An 18,319-nucleotide genomic window follows, 5' to 3' on the forward strand; every position below is an offset into this window, starting at 1 on the left:
TGGCTATGGTCAGTGCCACTCCTTGAAAGCCAATAGATGGTGCTCTTGTACCTAGCAGTTCTGTCTTAAGATATTAACCATGATTCTTCTACTATGAAAAGGGAACCTCTGTGATTACTTAAGTCTCCAATGGGCAGAAAATGAAGAATCTTTAAAGAAGGTTTCCTGTGTATGTTTTCAGCGTTCAACGTATAAAATGTAGTCTGGCTTTGTTTTGTTACTTCATAAGATATACCAATTCCGTGCAACTTTTTTTGCAATGACAAGCATATCAGTACTCTCTTTCTCTGTCTTTCTCTTCATTTTATGCAAACTTGAAGCTATGTAATCTCTCACAGTTGTCTGATAGAATTCTGATATAAATGAAATAATTTTCCAGAGCTAGGGTAAAGCATTTGTAAGATGCAGAAGGCAAAACTAAGGTATAAGTCAAAGGAAGAAGCTTTTTTTCCTCTTCCGAAGTAAGAAGCAAACATTTATGAGAGAAAACAAAATGCCTTTATACACATTCATTTTGGTTCAGGTGCTCCAGCGTTCTTACTTTGTTTCCTTACTCTAAAATATGATCATCTTTCTAAAAGACATCCCAATCTCATCACTAAACTGTCAGAAGTTGAGTGATCTGTCTGAATAGATACTGCTGTGTTCTACAGCACTGTCCTGATTCAACCCTGATTCAGTAAAATTTTCCTTGTCAGAAGAATTCTTAAGTACACTTCTGAATAGAAATGGATTTTTTTCTGATCTGGAGACCACTCTCATATCCAAGATTTTATACCCGTTAGCACTAAAGTGACTGTATATTTGCCAGTTTGCTGAGGAAAAACCTCTAGTTTAAGTTATGGCCACTGAGTGGAGTGGGTGAATATTAAGAATGGGGAGGCAAGATGGATTTTAGACCCATTAACCCCTTTTTTTCCTTTATTCAAGCCTGACACTGGAAAGATGGTGCTACACACACTTCTAAACTATCATTAAACTATCCTACCCCAAACTGAAATTTCTATGCCCAACTCTGCCAGTTCTAGACCTGTGTAAAGCAACACCAAGGCAGCTGAGTATTGGAGCTTGATAGGAATTCTAAGCCTCCAGGATTCACCTGGAGTCTCCTGGAATAAACATCAATCTCCTGTGGTGCTCTACACAGTAGCGTTATTTCGGAATAACTGCTGTTATTCTGAAATAACAATGTGAGCGTATACATAGCAATTCCATTATTTTAAAATAGATTCAGAATAATGGATGGCTTATTCCAACTTCTGTAAACCTCATTCCATGAGGAATAACGCCTATTCCAAAATAGCTATTTCAGAATAGCAGTTGTATGGACGCTTCACTGCTATTTTGAAATAACTCTCCCCCCCCCCCCAAGGCCATTCGAAGTAATTACTAGCCAGTGCCTCCTAAATCAAGGTAGCACATCCACATCAGGGAAGCCTGCCTCAGACTAATTTTGAGGCTTCCATGTAGTGTAGATATGCTATTTAGAAATAAGCTATTTTTGAGTATTTCTTCTGGAATAGCTTATTCCGAAAAAATATTCAGTGTAGACGTACCAATCCTGGAGATTTCAAAATAGATATTTTATGAAAATGACTTTGTCATGTTGGAGAACAAATATCTCTCTGAATAGACCCAGTCAGAGTTGGGCAACCCTAGGGCCTATACATAAAGAAACTAAGGTGAAGATATAGCCTGAACTGAACAAAAACATGAGTTGAAAATATGCCATATAAGTTGAACTACACATAGAGAGGAACAGAGGTAAAATAGTTGCTGGTGGTCAGTCTAATAATGAAGATAATAACTTCTCTCTCTATTCAATTGCAAAATCTGAAAGACCTTCTAGCGGCTATTTTGCAGGTACTCCCATATAAAACAACATAATCCCTATAATCTATTTCTAAGGGTGCGTCTGCACTGCACCATTATTTTTAGAAGTTTCAGGGGGTAGCTGAGTTAGTCTATACAGGTAAACTGAAAAAACAACAAATAGTCTGGTAGCAATTTATAGTCTAACAAAACATGTAGAATATCATGAGCATTCCTGGCCACTTCTTCAAGTGGCTGTTTTGTTACAAACCAAATACAGGATCCAAATACACAGGAAAGGACTGGAGCTTCAACTCATTCTCAAGTTCCATTCTCACACCTCTGATTAAACAAAGATACCAGATGGTTAGGTCATTACCTAGCTATCAAACAATGAGGGTGATAATGGTTCTTTGTCTTTGAAGAATCTCATGATACCATGTTTCATCAGTCTTGAAGTGTTTCCTGACTCTTTGTTGTTTGCTAATTAATGTTTCTTATCTGCCCCCTTTGACTAACTAGTCTTTAGGTGCTTATAGACTGACTTTCCTTTGATATATTTTTTACCCCTTTTCTTGTTCCCCCTCCCAATTTACCCTTCTTCTACCCCCCACTCCCATCACCTCTATTTATTTTGATCCTAGACATCCAACACTCCAGTCATCTGAAGAAGTGGACTGTGCCCACGAAAGGTCATGATACCATCTACGTGTTTTGTTAGTCTATAAAGTTCTACCAGACTATTTGTTGTTTTTTTAATTATTTTTAGATAACTAGCGTTATTTCGAAATAACAATGTGAGCATCCACACAGCAATTCCATTATTTCAAAATAAATTCAAAATAGCAGATGGCTTATTCTGATTTCTATAAATCTCATTCCATGAGGAATAATTCCTGTTCTGAAATAACTATTTCGAAATAAGGTATATGTAGACTCTCACTGCTGCTATTTTGAAATAGCCCTTCACCAGGGCCATTCTAAGTTATCCTCCCCAGTACCTCCTGGGCTTCTAAATCTACATCTACATTAAGGAAGCCTGCCTCAGACTAATTTTGGGTCTTCCCTGTATTGTAGACATGCTATTTCAAAATAAACTATTTTGGAATAGCTATTCTGGAATTGTTTATTTCAAAATAGCCGTAGGTGTAGATGTACCCTAAGTGTTTTAAGGTTGCCAACTTTCTGATCACACAAAACCAAACACTCATGCCCTGATCCCTGCTTCACATCTGTGCTGCCCCTTTTGTGAAGCTCTGACCCAGCTCACTCACTCATTTTTACTGAGCTGGGGAGGAAGACATGAGGGCTTCGGGGTGGAGCTAAAGGTGAGGGATTTGGGGTGCAGAGGGGGACTCCAGGCTGTGGTGGGACCAAGGGGTGTGGAGTATGGGATGCTGCTCTGGTCTGATGCAGGGTGTTGGCATGACTTTGGAGCAAGTATGAGCCCTGGCCGGGGATGTGGGCTAAGGGGTATGCCAAAGAAGATGGCTTGGGGTGCACAAGGGGGCTCTGGGCTGGCACTGAAGGGTACAAAGCATGGGAGGAGATTCTGAGCTCAGACAGGAGAATTGGTGTGGGAGAGTATGTGTGTATGGGTTCCAGGAGTGAGTTTGGGTGCAGGAGAGGGCTCAGGCCTGGTGTTTGGGGCAGAAGCTCCAAGTGAAATTCACCTCTAGTTACCCCCAAACTGCAACATGATGTCCTTTGACTCCTAAATGGAGGCATTACCAGGAGGTTCTGTGTGTTGCCTCTGCCTGCTGGTCTGACAGCCACAGAGCTAGCACTTGGGACAGGGCCATGGCAGTGCACAGAAGTCCCATGGTAAACCTGATGCCTAGGAACTAGAGGGACATCTGGCAACTTACCGGGAGCTGCCTAGAATTGAGTAGGGAGTCTGCTAGTCTAGCGTCAACTGAACTTTGAACAGCCCAGATGGCAGCACTGACCCTTTTTGACCAGGTGTTCTGGTAGAAAACCCAGATACCTGTCAATCAGAAAAAGTTTGCAATCTAAGAAGAAATAAAAACTAATGAATTCTGTCTTTTATTCACTTTTAATTGTAACCTAGATTTTTCTTCAGAGGAGAAATTTGTATCAAGAACACTGAACACTGTTAATTCTCAAAGCAATACATGCCCTCATTTTAGAAACCTTGGTCAATGTTAAATGAGCTAAAATTGTATTTATTCAGTGTTGTTGAGTGGCTGTTGTTTCATGGACTGAATCTTCTGTATTGATTGTCTGCATTGTACTGGAATAAGTTGGCATAAGAATTTATGATTGCTGTTCCCTTGGGAAATGCATAGAAACAAGCCTTGTATCTCATCATCACAAGGCTTGTACAGCGAGAAAAAAAACCTTTTAAATAGATAAATGCAGTGATAAAGTGTCAACTCGAAGCTTAACTTTGAATCTCCTAAGATTTTTTTTTCAGTCCAGCACAATTTTAAACATAGGATTGCTGGTATTTAATGTGTGTAGCATACAACATCTGTTACCAAAGTGACCTGCCTAATAAAAGCCAAAATGTGTGAGGTAACTGAGGTAATATATTTATTTGGATCAAATTTTGGTGATGAGAGAGACAATTTTTCAAACCTACACAGAATTCTTAATCAATGAGGGTACGTCTACACTGCATCCCTAGTTCAGACTAGGGATGCAAATGGAAATGACTGAAGTAGTTAATGAAGCGGGGATTTAAATATCCCACGCTTCATTAACATGATCTTGCCGGCGCGCTAGTTTGAATCACAGCTGATTCGAACTAGGAAGTGCACGCTGGGATGTGTTAGTTCGGACTAAAGCCCTTACAAAAAATGAGGAGTAACGTTAGTTCGGACTAAGGGCTTTAGTCCGAACTAACGCGTCCTGGCGTGCACTTCCTAGTTCGAATCAGCTGTGATTCGAACTAGCGCGCCGGCGAGATCATGTTAATGAAGCGTGGGATATTTAAATCTCCGCTTCATTAACTACTTTGGTCGTCTCCATTTGCATCCCTAGTCCGAACTAGGGATGCAATGTAGACGTACCCTGAGAGAAAAATACTCAGAACGCCACGAGTAAATACAAAATGGAACAGATTTAGCTCAAAAGTTTCTCTCTCGCAGCATCAGAACTTGGTCAAATAAAATATATTACTTCATTCACCTTGTTCCTTTAATATACCAGGACCAACATGTCTACAAGAAGCTTCATTTTTTTTTAAAAAAGACAGGTGATTAGTATATTATGCAGGAGAAGATCAAACACCTCGTCTCCAATTCCTCACTCCCAACATGACATCAAAATTCAGATTACAATTGTCATTCTCAAAATTCAATCCATGGCATATATTTGAAAAAAAAATGGAAGACTTGGTTATTAAAAAATGCTCAAAATAACTAATAAGAGGCAATCACTTACATATGTACTTACAGTAAATGAGTTGTGGGAAATTAGTATAAGCAAAATACATCAAAGATAAATATGACCTGTTTTTATATTTTATATATCACTCATCAAGTTTTCATATTTACAGCTAGAAGATTTACCCAGTATTGTTTGGGTCCTTAACTCATGTTTTTTAAATAAAATGAAAGTGTACATGCTTCATTTAAATCATTGCTCTGCAGTGGGGCTGGGGATGAGGGGTTCAGTATAGAGGCTACTCCTGGGAGAGAGGACTACCCCAGCCCGCTCTCCCCGCAGCACCTTACTACCAGATAAGAAACATCTTCTCCCTGGCCACTGCAACAGGAGGGGTACATGTATTCCGGATGGGGCAGGTCCAGGTTCATCTGCCCCATGTGCTCCCCAGACAAACAAGTCCTAACCTAGCTTTATGACACGAAGAAGCTGCATACCAAATTTGGTGGTCCTAGCTCTTACTGTGGAGGAGGAGTTCTTGAACAGCCAGACAGATGGACAGAAAGACAAACTGTCTCTCAAATATATGGTAGATGCATACATCCAAAGACCAGGATAATATTTCTGGGATAGGAACGTATCCATTCTGTCTATTCAGGTTCTTAAATTTAGATTTGTTAAGAATACTAGTACAAAACGTAAGACATCTTTTTTATTCCCTTTTGCCAGTTGCATCCCTACCACACATAGGCACCAAGAAGTGGATCAAGTGTTGACTTGATTTTCCCCTCGCCCTGCCCAGCACATTGGGGAATTTAGACATATTAAGAATAGAGTTACCCTAGTTTACTTCCCCAGTACAGTGGGAACATGTCTGATCTTATGACAGAACATATAGTTATAATCTAATCCATAATCAGTATTAAGCAACAATAAGTACATTGTAATCAAAAAATAACTAGCTGGAGCAGTGAATTACTCTTATCTGGAGACTCAAACCTAGGGAAACATCCTATCAATATAGTACGACACACATAAGAGTTCTAAGGAAATGTGCGAGAATTTTATATAAATGACTAAGCTACTTATTTTAATAGAAATAATATTCTTATTTTAATAGTATTAATATTCTTTCTATAGATTTTTGATGCAACCATGAAAAAAGGCAAATGCAATCCTAAGATATAGCAGGTGAAATGTTACCAGTAGAGACAAGGAAATTTAACACCATTGGACTAATCACTGATATGACCTCACTGAGAATACTATGAACAAACCTGGTCACCTGTGCTCAAGAAAACTGAATTCAGACTGGGACATATGCAGAGAAGGACAACTAGAAAGATCAGGGGAATTGAGAGCTGACTTTATGAAATGAGACTCAAAAACCTTGGCTTTTTCAGCCTAGCAAAATGAAGACTGAAAGGGAAGGTGATTGCTCCCTTCAAATACTTCAGGCTGTGTCCAGACTAAGGGTTTTTTTCGAAAAAAGTAGCCTTTTTTTCGAAAAATCTTCACCTGCGTCTAGACTGCAGCCGCGTTCTTTCGAAATTAAATCAAAAGAACACGGCTTTTCTTTCGACGGTGGTAAACCTCATTGCACGAGGAAGAACGCCTTTTTTCGAAAGTGCTCTTTCGAAAAAAGGCGTTCTTGAAAGCAAACAGGGCTTTTTAGAAAGAGAGCATCCAGACTCACTTGCTGCTTTCTTTCGAAAAAGCGGCTTGCTTTTTCGAAAGTTTCACGTGCAGTCTAGACGTTCTCTTTCGAAAGAGGCTTTTTCGAAAGTATCTTTTGAAAAAGCCTCTTTCGAAAGAGGCTTGCAGTCTAGCCATAGCCTCAGATGTAAGTAGCAGTAGGGAGGAAGCTGAACTATTTAAGCTAAAATACAATGTTAACAAAAGAACAAATGCATTTAAACTGACCATGAACAAATTTATGTTACAAATTAGAAGGCTTCTAACCTGGTATAGAGGGAGGTTCTGGAACACCTGTCCAATAGGAACCTGGATAACAAACAAGAGGAATTGGGGATTACACATTTATGAGCATAGATTTGATCTAGTTGGGTATTACTGAACCCTGGCTGGACGAGACCCATTGTTGGAAAGTTAAAAACCATTATTACAATTGGAGGGAGAGTGCCATTTAAAAAACAAACAAACTACATAATCTGTTTTTGAGTCACAAATAACTAAGAATAAAATTATCCTGAATGCTTATGAATCTAAATCTTAACAGATAAAGCACAAGATGGGGTATTACCTTGTGTCTGCTACAGATCTCCATATCACACTACGGGCTCATCTACACTGGCCCCTTTTCCGGAAGGGGCATGTTAATTTCACCTATCGTAGTAGGGAAATCCGCGGGGGATTTAAATATCCCCCGCGGCATTTAAATAAAAATGTCCGCCGCTTTTTTCCGGCTTTTAAAAAAGCCGGAAAAGAGCGTCTACACTGGCCCCGATCCTCCGGAAAAAGCGCCCTTTTCCGGAGGCTCTTATTCCTACTTCAAAGTAGGAATAAGAGCCTCCGGAAAAGGGCGCTTTTTCCGGAGGATCGGGGCCAGTGTAGACGCTCTTTTCCGGCTTTTTTAAAAGCCGGAAAAAAGCGGCGGACATTTTTATTTAAATGCCGCGGGGGATATTTAAATCCCCCGCGGATTTCCCTACTACGACTCATGAAATTTACATGCCCCTTCCGGAAAAGGGGCCAGTGTAGACGTAGCCAAGGCGATGAGAGGTTACTTATGCAATTATCCCAGCCTTGTGTATGGGAAAAAAGGCTATGTGACCATAGGGGACTTCAATTTGAGTGATATATGCTGGAGGTCTCATGCTGCCAGTACTAAAAACATCCTTGGCATTTCTAAATATTATAGACAACAATCTCCTAACTCAAAAAGTGTCACATCGGACTCCCGGGGATTTTAATATTAGAACTCATCTTGACAGATGCAGACAATCTGATCACACAACTTAAAATTAAAGGTAACTCAGGTACAACAGATTGTGACTTGATCACTTTTATAATGTACAAACAGAATAAAGTCCAGTCCAGTGATATATATTTTTGGTGTTTAAAAGGGCTAGTTTCTCAAATCTGAAAACAATCATGAGTTGGATCTGTTGAGAAGAAATGTGTAATCTGAAAAATTTGAATGAAGATTGGGGATTGTCTAAGAACACTTTAGAGTCTTGGGAAGCCAAATCCCACAATCAAGGAAGGTAGACATACTGGTTTAAAAAAGTAACCTGACTTAGAGAGAAAGTGAAGGCAGTAATTAATACATTTATTAATTATTATTATTATTGATTATTAATATATGCAATGAACAGAATTGAGGAGACATTATACTACGGAATACAAATCAGAAGCTAGACATAATAGAATTTTGAGGGAAGTAAAGAGACACATCTATGTGTTCCTGGGTCAAGGAAATAAAAAGTTTACGTACAGGCAGTCCCCGGGTTACATGGATCCGACTTACATCGGATCCCTACTTACAAACGGGGTGAGGCAACCCCACACTAGCTGCTTCCCCTCAGTAGACCAGGGAGACGCGAAGCTAGCGCCCCCTCTCTCCCCCCCAGCAGACCAGGGAGACGCGGAGCGGCTTTTCTCAGCAGACACCTCAGCTTGAGAATAAAGGACTGAGGGAAGTGAGGTGTGGGAGAATAAAACTGAGCTCTGGAGAAATGTTTGGCTAGTTTCCCCTACAATATGTACCAGTTCCGACTTACATACAAATTCAACTTAAGAACAAACCTACAGTCCCTGCTTGTACGTAACTCGGGGACTGCCTGTATATTAGGAACAAAAAGAATCCTAACAAGATGCTGGTTCATAACTACCTGTAAACTGCAGAGTTATCCATAGTAATTCAGAAAAGGTAGACGTATTCAATAAATATTTTTGTTCAGTATTTGGAAAAATACATGATGTCATTCCATTCCACTATTATCTCAGGAGGTTGTTACACAGCAGCTAGTAAAGTTAGATATTTTAAAATTAGCTGCAATTAAGAGTTTTAAAACAGCTGATTGAGGAGCTGACTGAACCATTAATCTTGTTTTTACATCAGTTTGGTAACATAAGGGAAGTTCCAGAATACTAGAAGAATGTTGTGCCAATATTTTAAAAAAGGATAAATAATAAGGCCTGGATAATTATATGCCTGTTGGTATGTGTATGACTGCAGCATAAAATCACCCTTTTAATAAACTGTATCTACAAATGTGACATTATGTATGTAACCTTGTGAATTATGGCCCCCTTCCCCAGCTAACTCACCAGGCCAATGAGTAAAAGGAAGCAACAAATTGGTAACTAAGCAACAACAAGAGCGAATATGTGTACGTGTGTGTGTTATGAGTACACGTGTATAGTATAGTATATGCATATAATGCAATAATAATTATTACCAATAAATGTGACATTTTGCCTTATTCCCCTTAAGAAGACCCCATGCAATTCTTTAAAGTACATCTGGCATCAGTCTCAGGCAAGATAACAGTGGATACAGGACTTGATTAATAAGAAATTAAAGGAGAACAATGTAATTAATGACAACGTGATTTTGTGGAAAATAGATTCTGTCAGACTAATTTGATTTTTTTAATGAGACTAGAAGTTTGGTTGATAAAGGTAACATAACTGATTTATCATATTTAGAGTTGTGTAAGGTTTTTTACTTTGTTCTATATGACATTTTGCTTAAAAAAACTAGCAAGATATAAAAGTAACTTATTATATGGAGTAAAAACTGATTAACTGCTGTGTCTCAAAATGTAATTGTAAATGGAGAATTATCATCAAATGTATTTGTTTCTAATGATGTCTGACAGGGATTAGTTATTGGTCTTGTGCTTTTTAACAGTAGGTAGACCTGGGTACATGTCATCAGCAACCCACATTGCACTCGTTTCTCTCTCCCCCCCCCCCACACACTTCTTAAGACCAACGGAAAACAGTGCCCTTTTTTTTCTTGTGGGTTATCTGTGCAGATGCCATAGCTGCGGAAGAATGGAACCCATTGTGGATCCCATTGACCATCAAAGCATTATGATGAAAATGGTGGTGATGGTGATGTTAACCTTGGTGTGACTAATCCTGGAGTTCTGCTTGCCACACAGGAAATAAAATTAAAATTTCCCCAGGGCATTCCTGTTAATTTGGGAAGCAGTAGAGAGCAACAGAGTTGTGGCCAGAGTGGTCACTGCAGGGCACCATGAGTCACCTCCCACAGGCCAAGAATATCGACTTTCTCATTGCTGCATCTGTACTTCTGTAAAGTCAACCATGTAAGGTTGAATTTAGTGGTTACTCATAAAAGCAGAAATACAGAAATCAACATTAATGGCCCTTAAAGTTGATGAAATGGACTTGGTAGTATGCACTCATTGTTTATAAAATCGACCTAATAAGGCTAAGTTCAACCTAATCCCCCAGTGTAGACTAAGTCTAAGAATTATTGGAATTATGGGAGGAAGGACACTAACTCATTTTGAGATAAGGGTTTGATAAACATAGAAATGGAATTATTGCCTGCAACAGTAGGGCTATGTCTACACTCGCGGCTTCTTGCGGGAGTAATATGCAAACGAGGCTAGGTGTGGAACATAGCCGAGCCTCATTTGCATACCTAAAGAGCCACCATTTTTTTCAGAAGAGCCTCTTTTACAAGGAGCATCTAAACTGCCCCTTCTTGCACAAGACAAACCATTTTGCGCAATGCTGTTACAGCTATTACTTTTCAGGAAGAATGGCATTGTGCAAGAGGGTTTTTCTTGCGCAAGAAGGGGCAGTGTAGATGCTCCTTCTTGTGCAAGAGCCTCTTCTGAAAAAAATGGTGGCTCATTAGGTATGCAAATGAGGCTCGGCGATATTCCACACTTAGCCTCATTTGCATATTACTCCCGCAAGAAGCTGCGAGTGTAGACATAGCGTAGGGGAGTAGACTTGATGGCATAAGAGTCTATTCCACTTCATGTTCCTATGAAAATGTTACACTAAATCATAAATATGCACTTATGGACAGTGTAGTGTTCATTTAATGGATGTAGAAATCTGTCCTTCTAGCATGTTTGAAAATAATTGCACCTTTGAATAGTAACTTCTTTCTAAAAAATTCTCATTGATATCAATGAGACCAAGAAATGCATGGCTCAATGTCAGTAAGAGTATTAGAATCTTTTCTTTGAGAGGCGGGGAACTTTTTTTCGGTTGGGAACTGCTGATCCACAGAAAAAATCAGACGGGGACTACACACAAGTGAGAATTAAAAAAAAAAAAAAGCCCTCACTAATGGTGGGCCCCAACTCAGAAGGAGAAAGACACTGCCCACAATCTTCTCACATGCCAGGGGGCTGGATCCAGGTAAGCTGAGGGTTCCCCACCCTACTTTAAAAAAATAAATGGCTGAAAAAAAGAGCCATGTGTTTTACACTAATTCCACCAACTATCTCTTATTGTTGTTGTTGTTGAGACAGAAACATTATAAATCCCTAGTTATTTCAGGTATATTTTCCATGATTAATTTAAAATGTATTCAAATGATTCAAAACTAATGCCACAATTCTGGAAAGGTGAAAGAATAAAAACTCAAGTTCATTTAATAATAATACAAAAATAGTTATTAGAAGTTTTCACTTTCTTACCACAGAAATTCTTTCAGACTACATCTTTTGCTTCACTAACTCAGAAACACTTCAAGTATGACATACAGCTGTCCCCTGAGATACCATTTCCCTGCAGCATTCAATATTTTAAGGGCCAGAGAACAAGACCAAATACATTTCAAAGCAATTTCTGTGTAAAAATATTCCATGATCCTTACTTGGCTTAAAGAATGAGATTTGGGGGTTGTTATTTCTGCTTCATTAGCAAAGGCATCACAGCACTTCAGTGAATTGTGATAGTCCAGCATTAGCAAAGAAAATTGAAACACCTTAAGGCCATTAGGTTTAGATGTAAAATGGCCTGGTATTTCTTAAATTTAAAGTTTTGTGAAAGAAAAGCAATACATTTTCCTCCCTCTTATAAATGATTGTCAAAGGGGTAAAATAGCAGGGCCATTTGCTTTTCTGATACTTTATTTGAAAGGTCCTAACAGTACAGAAAGGTGAAAAAATACTTATTTTCATTTAATTCATTTCATATTTTTATCATGGTAGCAACAATAGGCACTGAATTGGCCTTAAACTATCTTGAATGTTCTCTTGATAGATTTTTTTTTCAAAATAAATCTAGGAGTGCAGTTACATATGTATGGATACATTCAGAGCTCCCTCCAATAAATTAAAGAAAAATGCCAGAGGTTCTCAAAGTTTGATCAGCCACCATTCCAGAACAACCACCTTCTTCTCTCATAGCTTCTTGTCCCAGTATCCTTAGTATTCTTTTAGTCAACCTCCCACCAAAGTGCTACAGTAAAACAGAAGAGCAAGGTTTTAATTTCATTGTATTCCCCATACACTCTTACAGGTGTGGAAATTCAATAATTTCGGACACGTGCTGTTTTTTCTGCACATTTTCTTTGGACTTTTCCATTTAATTTCTCCCATCTAACTTTCATCTCCCATTCTCCGTTTTTGTTTTTCACTCTTCTCTCCCTCCTTTGCTGCCCTCTCAATGGTCCCTAACTTTGTGCATGTAAACTCTGTAGTTGTAAGCTCTTCCAGACACTCTCTCCTTGATAGTTTTCTTTGGTATCACTCAAGTAACAGGTCATGGGGTAGAGAGAGGAACAGATATCAGACACCAAGCGTGTCTCTCACTCCAACCATATGGTAGATTTACCAAGAAAAATGATCTGTATTATCTACCTACATTTTATTCGTGGATATTTAATGTCCTCCTGGTACAAGTTACTTCACCATAATGAGATCATTTTAAGTAAATAAGTTTGAAATTAAGTTCTGTTATATCCCACATTAACTTCCACTGCTTTCCCAAGATGTTCTAGTTTCCTCGATTCAACCATAAAACGAATGCAATCTAGAGAACTTTTGAATAAACATTGACTAATTTTCAAAAATGATCAGCTTTCTGATAGAGCATAATTCAAATAGTGTATCTTGTCTTATTTTAAAAAAATCCTTAAACTACGCTCTTATTTTAGAGTTCCCTTATTGATGTTTAGAAAATAGTCTTTTGAGGAGACTCAAGAGTAAACCCACACACACATGCTTGGTCCATCCTTTCACCTCTTTCTTTCTGTACTTCTTTTTTTTTTTTTTTTTTTTTTTGCTTTCTGCTTTATTTCTGATGATGCTACTGTTAAACACTTTCTGTCAGAGCTTAGTAAAGACAGAGCTTAGTAAAAGCATGAAGAAGTCAGTGAAATGGATGATGCACTGCTGTGAAATGCACAAAGTAAATAAACTGAAAATTTTTTGAAAAGAAACATTTGTCGTTAATGCCCTTCAATTAGAGATAACTTAAGGGTCACATTTACAAAAAATATTGAATTTTCAGAGTGCAGTATGATGTCAATTTGATGAAGTCCCTTTACATTTCGGAAATGAAGAAACACAAATATATTAAGTCAATTATGATCATTTCTGAAAGGTATAAACATCATTATTATCTATATTTACATTTGTATTTTGTCTCTTTACATTTTCGGTGTATCTCCAAAATGCTGATCTTCCTTTCCTGTCTTTGTGGCTCTTTTCCCTTTATCTTTACACTCAGAAGTTGCTACTGTGCTTGTCCTAAATATTGGACTTAATAACTTTGCCCCTTACCTGTTAACTGAATGTACAAGCATCATGCAAAAAGGCTGATTTTTGTGCTACAATAAGCTCCTGCTTCTGCCACTGTGCTCCATTAAGTATTATATTGTTTTTTACAACCTGCTCATGGCTAGTGTGCAAAAATAACCAGTTGGCTGGTTAGGAAAACAATTTTACTGTTGTTTTGAATCCAATTATATTGTCAGTGTGGAAGAATCAAGAGTTCCTGTGCCCAATCATTGCTTTTTGATTGTAAAAAATGTATCAGGATGAAGTGATTATTCAAGACATAACTTTGTGGTAGACTTTTATTACATTGCAAGTAAAAAAAAATCAAAGTTGTTCTGAGAAAGACCTGTAAAAAGCAGAGATTGTAATGAAATGTGTAGTCATGCCCCAATTTCAGTGCTCCCATGCTGAAGTCAGCACATAATATGTCATTCAGTGGAGAATGCTGAGATGCCAACCTGTCAAAAACTAAATCAGGGATTATCTTGTAATGGCCTCTATTCTTTTGAACGAGACTCCTTTTGACAGTTTGCCAAGAAGTTGCTTTGCTGCATATTTTCTTGTCTTTCTGTCTCCCAAAAGATTTTATGAGCTGCCAACTGATTGTGAGACTTTTAGGATTGCAGTTCTTCTTTCTTTCCTTGCATATTAACTTTCTCTATTATTTCTTTACATAATAAATAAACTGTCCATTCTTTCCTTTGTTGTTTTCACAAACAATACTGTTTAAAAACAATTATTATTTCTTTTGACTTGGTATACCACAAACAGTACTTCTGTAATGTTTAACATTGAAATGTACAGTCTCATCTGTACTGTGACAGAAATTAAGACAAGCTGTCAGGGACACCTCTTATGACACAAAGATATAAGCTTAGCCTACACTGCCACAAGCTCTCAATCTAACATTTTACTTTGTTGATCTCAAAATGATCTTTAGTAAAGGGTGTAGATATTGTTATGCTCCTTCCAGAGGTAAGGAAACACATAATGGGACAAATTCAAAGATGTTCCAGTAAGATTAAATGCTTTGGTCAAGAGTGTTCAGCTGGGTTATTGACAGAGCTGAGAACAAGACCCAAAAATTTATCTAAACGTCCATATTTGCTGTTGTTCATCCCCCTCTGATGGGAAATGGAAGGTGTAACCTGGACTGTAGGACTACTGAGCCATCTAATTGTCTAAATTGTATAGACTAAACAGTATTTGAATAAATCATTGTCTCATCCTGACAAATGGTACATGCAAGTATTTGTTCTGTTAGATCTGGCCCACAGCCTGCCTTGCCGCATCTCTGCCCCCAAGCCAATCAGGGTTTGGGGGTGGGGGAGTATGCAAAATCTCTTTCCCCCACCAGGTGGTGCATGGCACCAGAAAGAATCGCCAGCTGTTTGAAATGACTGGTGGTTCCCTCTAGGTGTCACGTGACCCAGTGGGGTAGAGGGCAAGAGACATCATGTCCCCCCTCCCGTCCTACAAGGTAGCATGTAAACATTCCTCCCCTCCACTCATACGATGTGTATGAGGTGTCTAGAGGGAAAACTACCCCTTCTGCCAAAGGCCCGGGCCCTTCTGGGGCTAGTCCGTGTCCACTACCAAAATTGGTGAAGTGGACTCCCTACAAAAAATTGTTTTCCAACCCCGTGTACATGCTTCCACTGAGAAGTCTTTAGAGTAGTGGATTCTTTTCTTGATGGGTGTTGATGACCCATTAATGGTGCCTGGCTATTATAGCACACACAATCTAACAGGATATTAATATTGAACATTATCTTTCTATTCCCATTGAGATACTCATTTACACAGTACACACATCTGGGTAGGTGAGACGTCTTCTTGCATGCTTAAACAGTGCTTAGGATAATAGGAATCTGATCTGTGACTTCGATCGGTAGGAGCAATGGTAACGTAAATGTGTCAAAGATACAGTGCTGCAAGGTGAGGGGTATGATGCAACCAGTTTCTGAAATCATGTTGGTGACTGGATTTTTTCAAAACCAGAAAGGAGCGGAAGCAAAAATCTTGCTGGGATATCAAGATATGTGAAGAAATGATGTGTTCCCCTGTTATTTTATTTTAGACCTTTTCCATCAGAGTCATTTTAATCAATATTACTAAAGTCACTAGCTTTTCATTTGCCAAATGCTTCATAGGGAAAGGTTACATACAATTTACTTCCTGATACACTTGAATAAAGTCTTTGGCTATTAAAGGCAGGCAGAACATGGGATTCACTGGCAATCCATTACAATTCAAGTAAAAGAATACTATAACTCAAAAGATTACATTTTTGATAGAAGACTGTCAGCTGGATCAGTATGTGTTTGAAAAATCTCTCCCCTCTGAAGCTAAGAAAATTGCACTGATCCTCTCTTTCTGCTGGAAGTTATTGTATGTTTCCTCTATAAAAAAGGTAAAGTTCTTACCGCTGCAGGGGAAAATATACTCTGGAAAACATAAATAACAAATACTATAGGGGGGCTTGCATGTAGGCACAATTCTTAGGGTTTTACCATTTGCAGAGAAAGTGAGAACAACAATTCTGCTTCACTTTTTGGATCCAGAGTCTATGGGCATGTCTTCACTACTTGCTGGACTGATGGGCAGCGATTGATCCACGGGGGTCAATTTATTATGGCTATCATAGATGCGATAAATTGACTGCTGAGTGCTCTCCCGTTGACTCCAGTACTCCACCAGAAAGAGAAGCCTAGGTGGAGTTGACGGGAGAGTGGTAGCAGTTGATTTACTACAGTGAACTACAAAATAGTTGCATTAAGATGAGACAAGCGCACATCAAAAAGTCCTTCGCATAATGGGAACTTGGTCTTTCTGAGTCTATGTAACTTTGTAATACAACAGATACTATTTTGAATAGATTGGAAGTAAATGTAAAATACAAATAAACAAAAATGAGGAATACAAGTGCATGATACCAGTTGTATTAAAAAGGAACTGGAAAATAATCTATAAACTGCTAAATGAGGAATACATAGATATTTTATCCTAAGACATTCCCTTAAATAAATGCATTTGCTACCCTGCTACCAAGGTGAGCTGGATACAACCACCCACACACTGCAATGTTGTCTGAGAAGACACTAAAAGATGTTTTCAATTATTTCTTTTACAAAATATGAACATTCCCCATAAGCACCAACTATTGCAGCAATGGCACAAGCTATTAATAATATGCAGGGGAACCAGGTTCAAGAATCTGATACATCTTTCAAACAGTGGCTGACAGATGATGGCGAAATTGTAGAAAAGGCTCCCTCAGTACCTCACGTTACTTTGCAGCTACCTTACTTGCTGACAGATTCAGAATTGGCAACAATGTATTTCAAAAGGTGTCCTGTCCATTTTTTTGTTAACTATTAAAACAATGCTCATGAATTGGGATCTGGAAATGTTGTGAAACTATAGCTCCCTTCTTCTCACCTCATGAAAGATGTTTGTATTAAGCATCTGGGGATGAAATTAATTGCTTTGCTGTTCCTTGTACACCCATATTTGCCCATTTGGCCATTAGCATAAACATAAAATGAATTATTATTCTAGTAATAATTATAGGGGAGCCCCACCATAGTTAAGCTTAAGCTCTTCTCCCTGCCCCCCATGTGGGATCAGAGGGCCCTGTCATTCAGGAATGGGGCTGGTTTAGCTGCTTTTCCTGATTTCTAATATATCATTTAAGTGCTGAATTTGGCTTAATTCTTGCCCAGAACTAACCTAAGGCTGTTAAGTGAAGCACCTACAAGTTTCCCAAAACACAGAGAATTTGAAGCAGGTGTGTGGCCAATCAGAACATGTAATAACCATGAGCCAATAAAATCTGAACACACTGAACAGTCTGAACAAAAGGGCCACATATTTAGCTGCAGGTCCAGAGTTACTCAATATTATGTGTACACACATGCGCGCACGTGAACCAGGACACTTACTTAAGGGAGCAGGAAGCAACGAGCAGGAAGGCAACATACACACCCTCGCTAGTCATGATTGCATGTGGTGCATGATACTTATATAGCAACACTCGATAGAATGGTGATGGAGCTGTGGTGGATTATTCATGTCTTGCAGCCTTCAAATCAAGACTGAATGCTTTACTGGAAGATGCTTTATTCAATCATGTTATTAGGTTCAGTATATGGATACAATTGTATAGTCTGTATTATAGAGGGGATCAATCTAATAGTATATTCTGCTCTTAAAAACTCTATGGATTTGTAATCAGATAAGGAGGAACAACTAAGAGACTGTGCTATTGTTTGTGAATTTGAATGTCAGTGTTTGCATGCACTTTAGCTATATTTATTGTATTAGGCATTCAATGGGGAGGACATTATTTGGAGCAGCTTGACAGAGCTGATTGTGATGCAAGTGAAGCAGAAAGTGTAACGCAAAGA

At 38.6% G+C, this 18,319-nt stretch overlaps 1 protein-coding gene across 3 annotated transcripts in view; it reads right to left on the reverse strand.

The window, feature by feature from the left end:
- Positions 1–18,319, reverse strand: part of IL1RAPL1 (interleukin 1 receptor accessory protein like 1) — a 1,160,102-nt gene that overhangs the window by 726,689 nt on the left and 415,094 nt on the right. For 2 of the 3 annotated variants that reach the window (XM_075913277.1, XM_075913280.1), the window contains exon 3: positions 7,126–7,167. The exons of the other annotated variant lie outside the window; for it this stretch is intronic. In XM_075913277.1, coding sequence (XP_075769392.1) covers positions 7,126–7,167 — 42 coding nt within the window. The remainder of the gene's footprint in view (positions 1–7,125; positions 7,168–18,319) is intronic. 3 annotated transcript variants of the gene reach the window in all.

Source organism: Pelodiscus sinensis, chromosome 1, assembly GCF_049634645.1.
Source record: "Pelodiscus sinensis isolate JC-2024 chromosome 1, ASM4963464v1, whole genome shotgun sequence".
Lineage (NCBI taxonomy): Eukaryota > Metazoa > Chordata > Testudines > Trionychidae > Pelodiscus > Pelodiscus sinensis.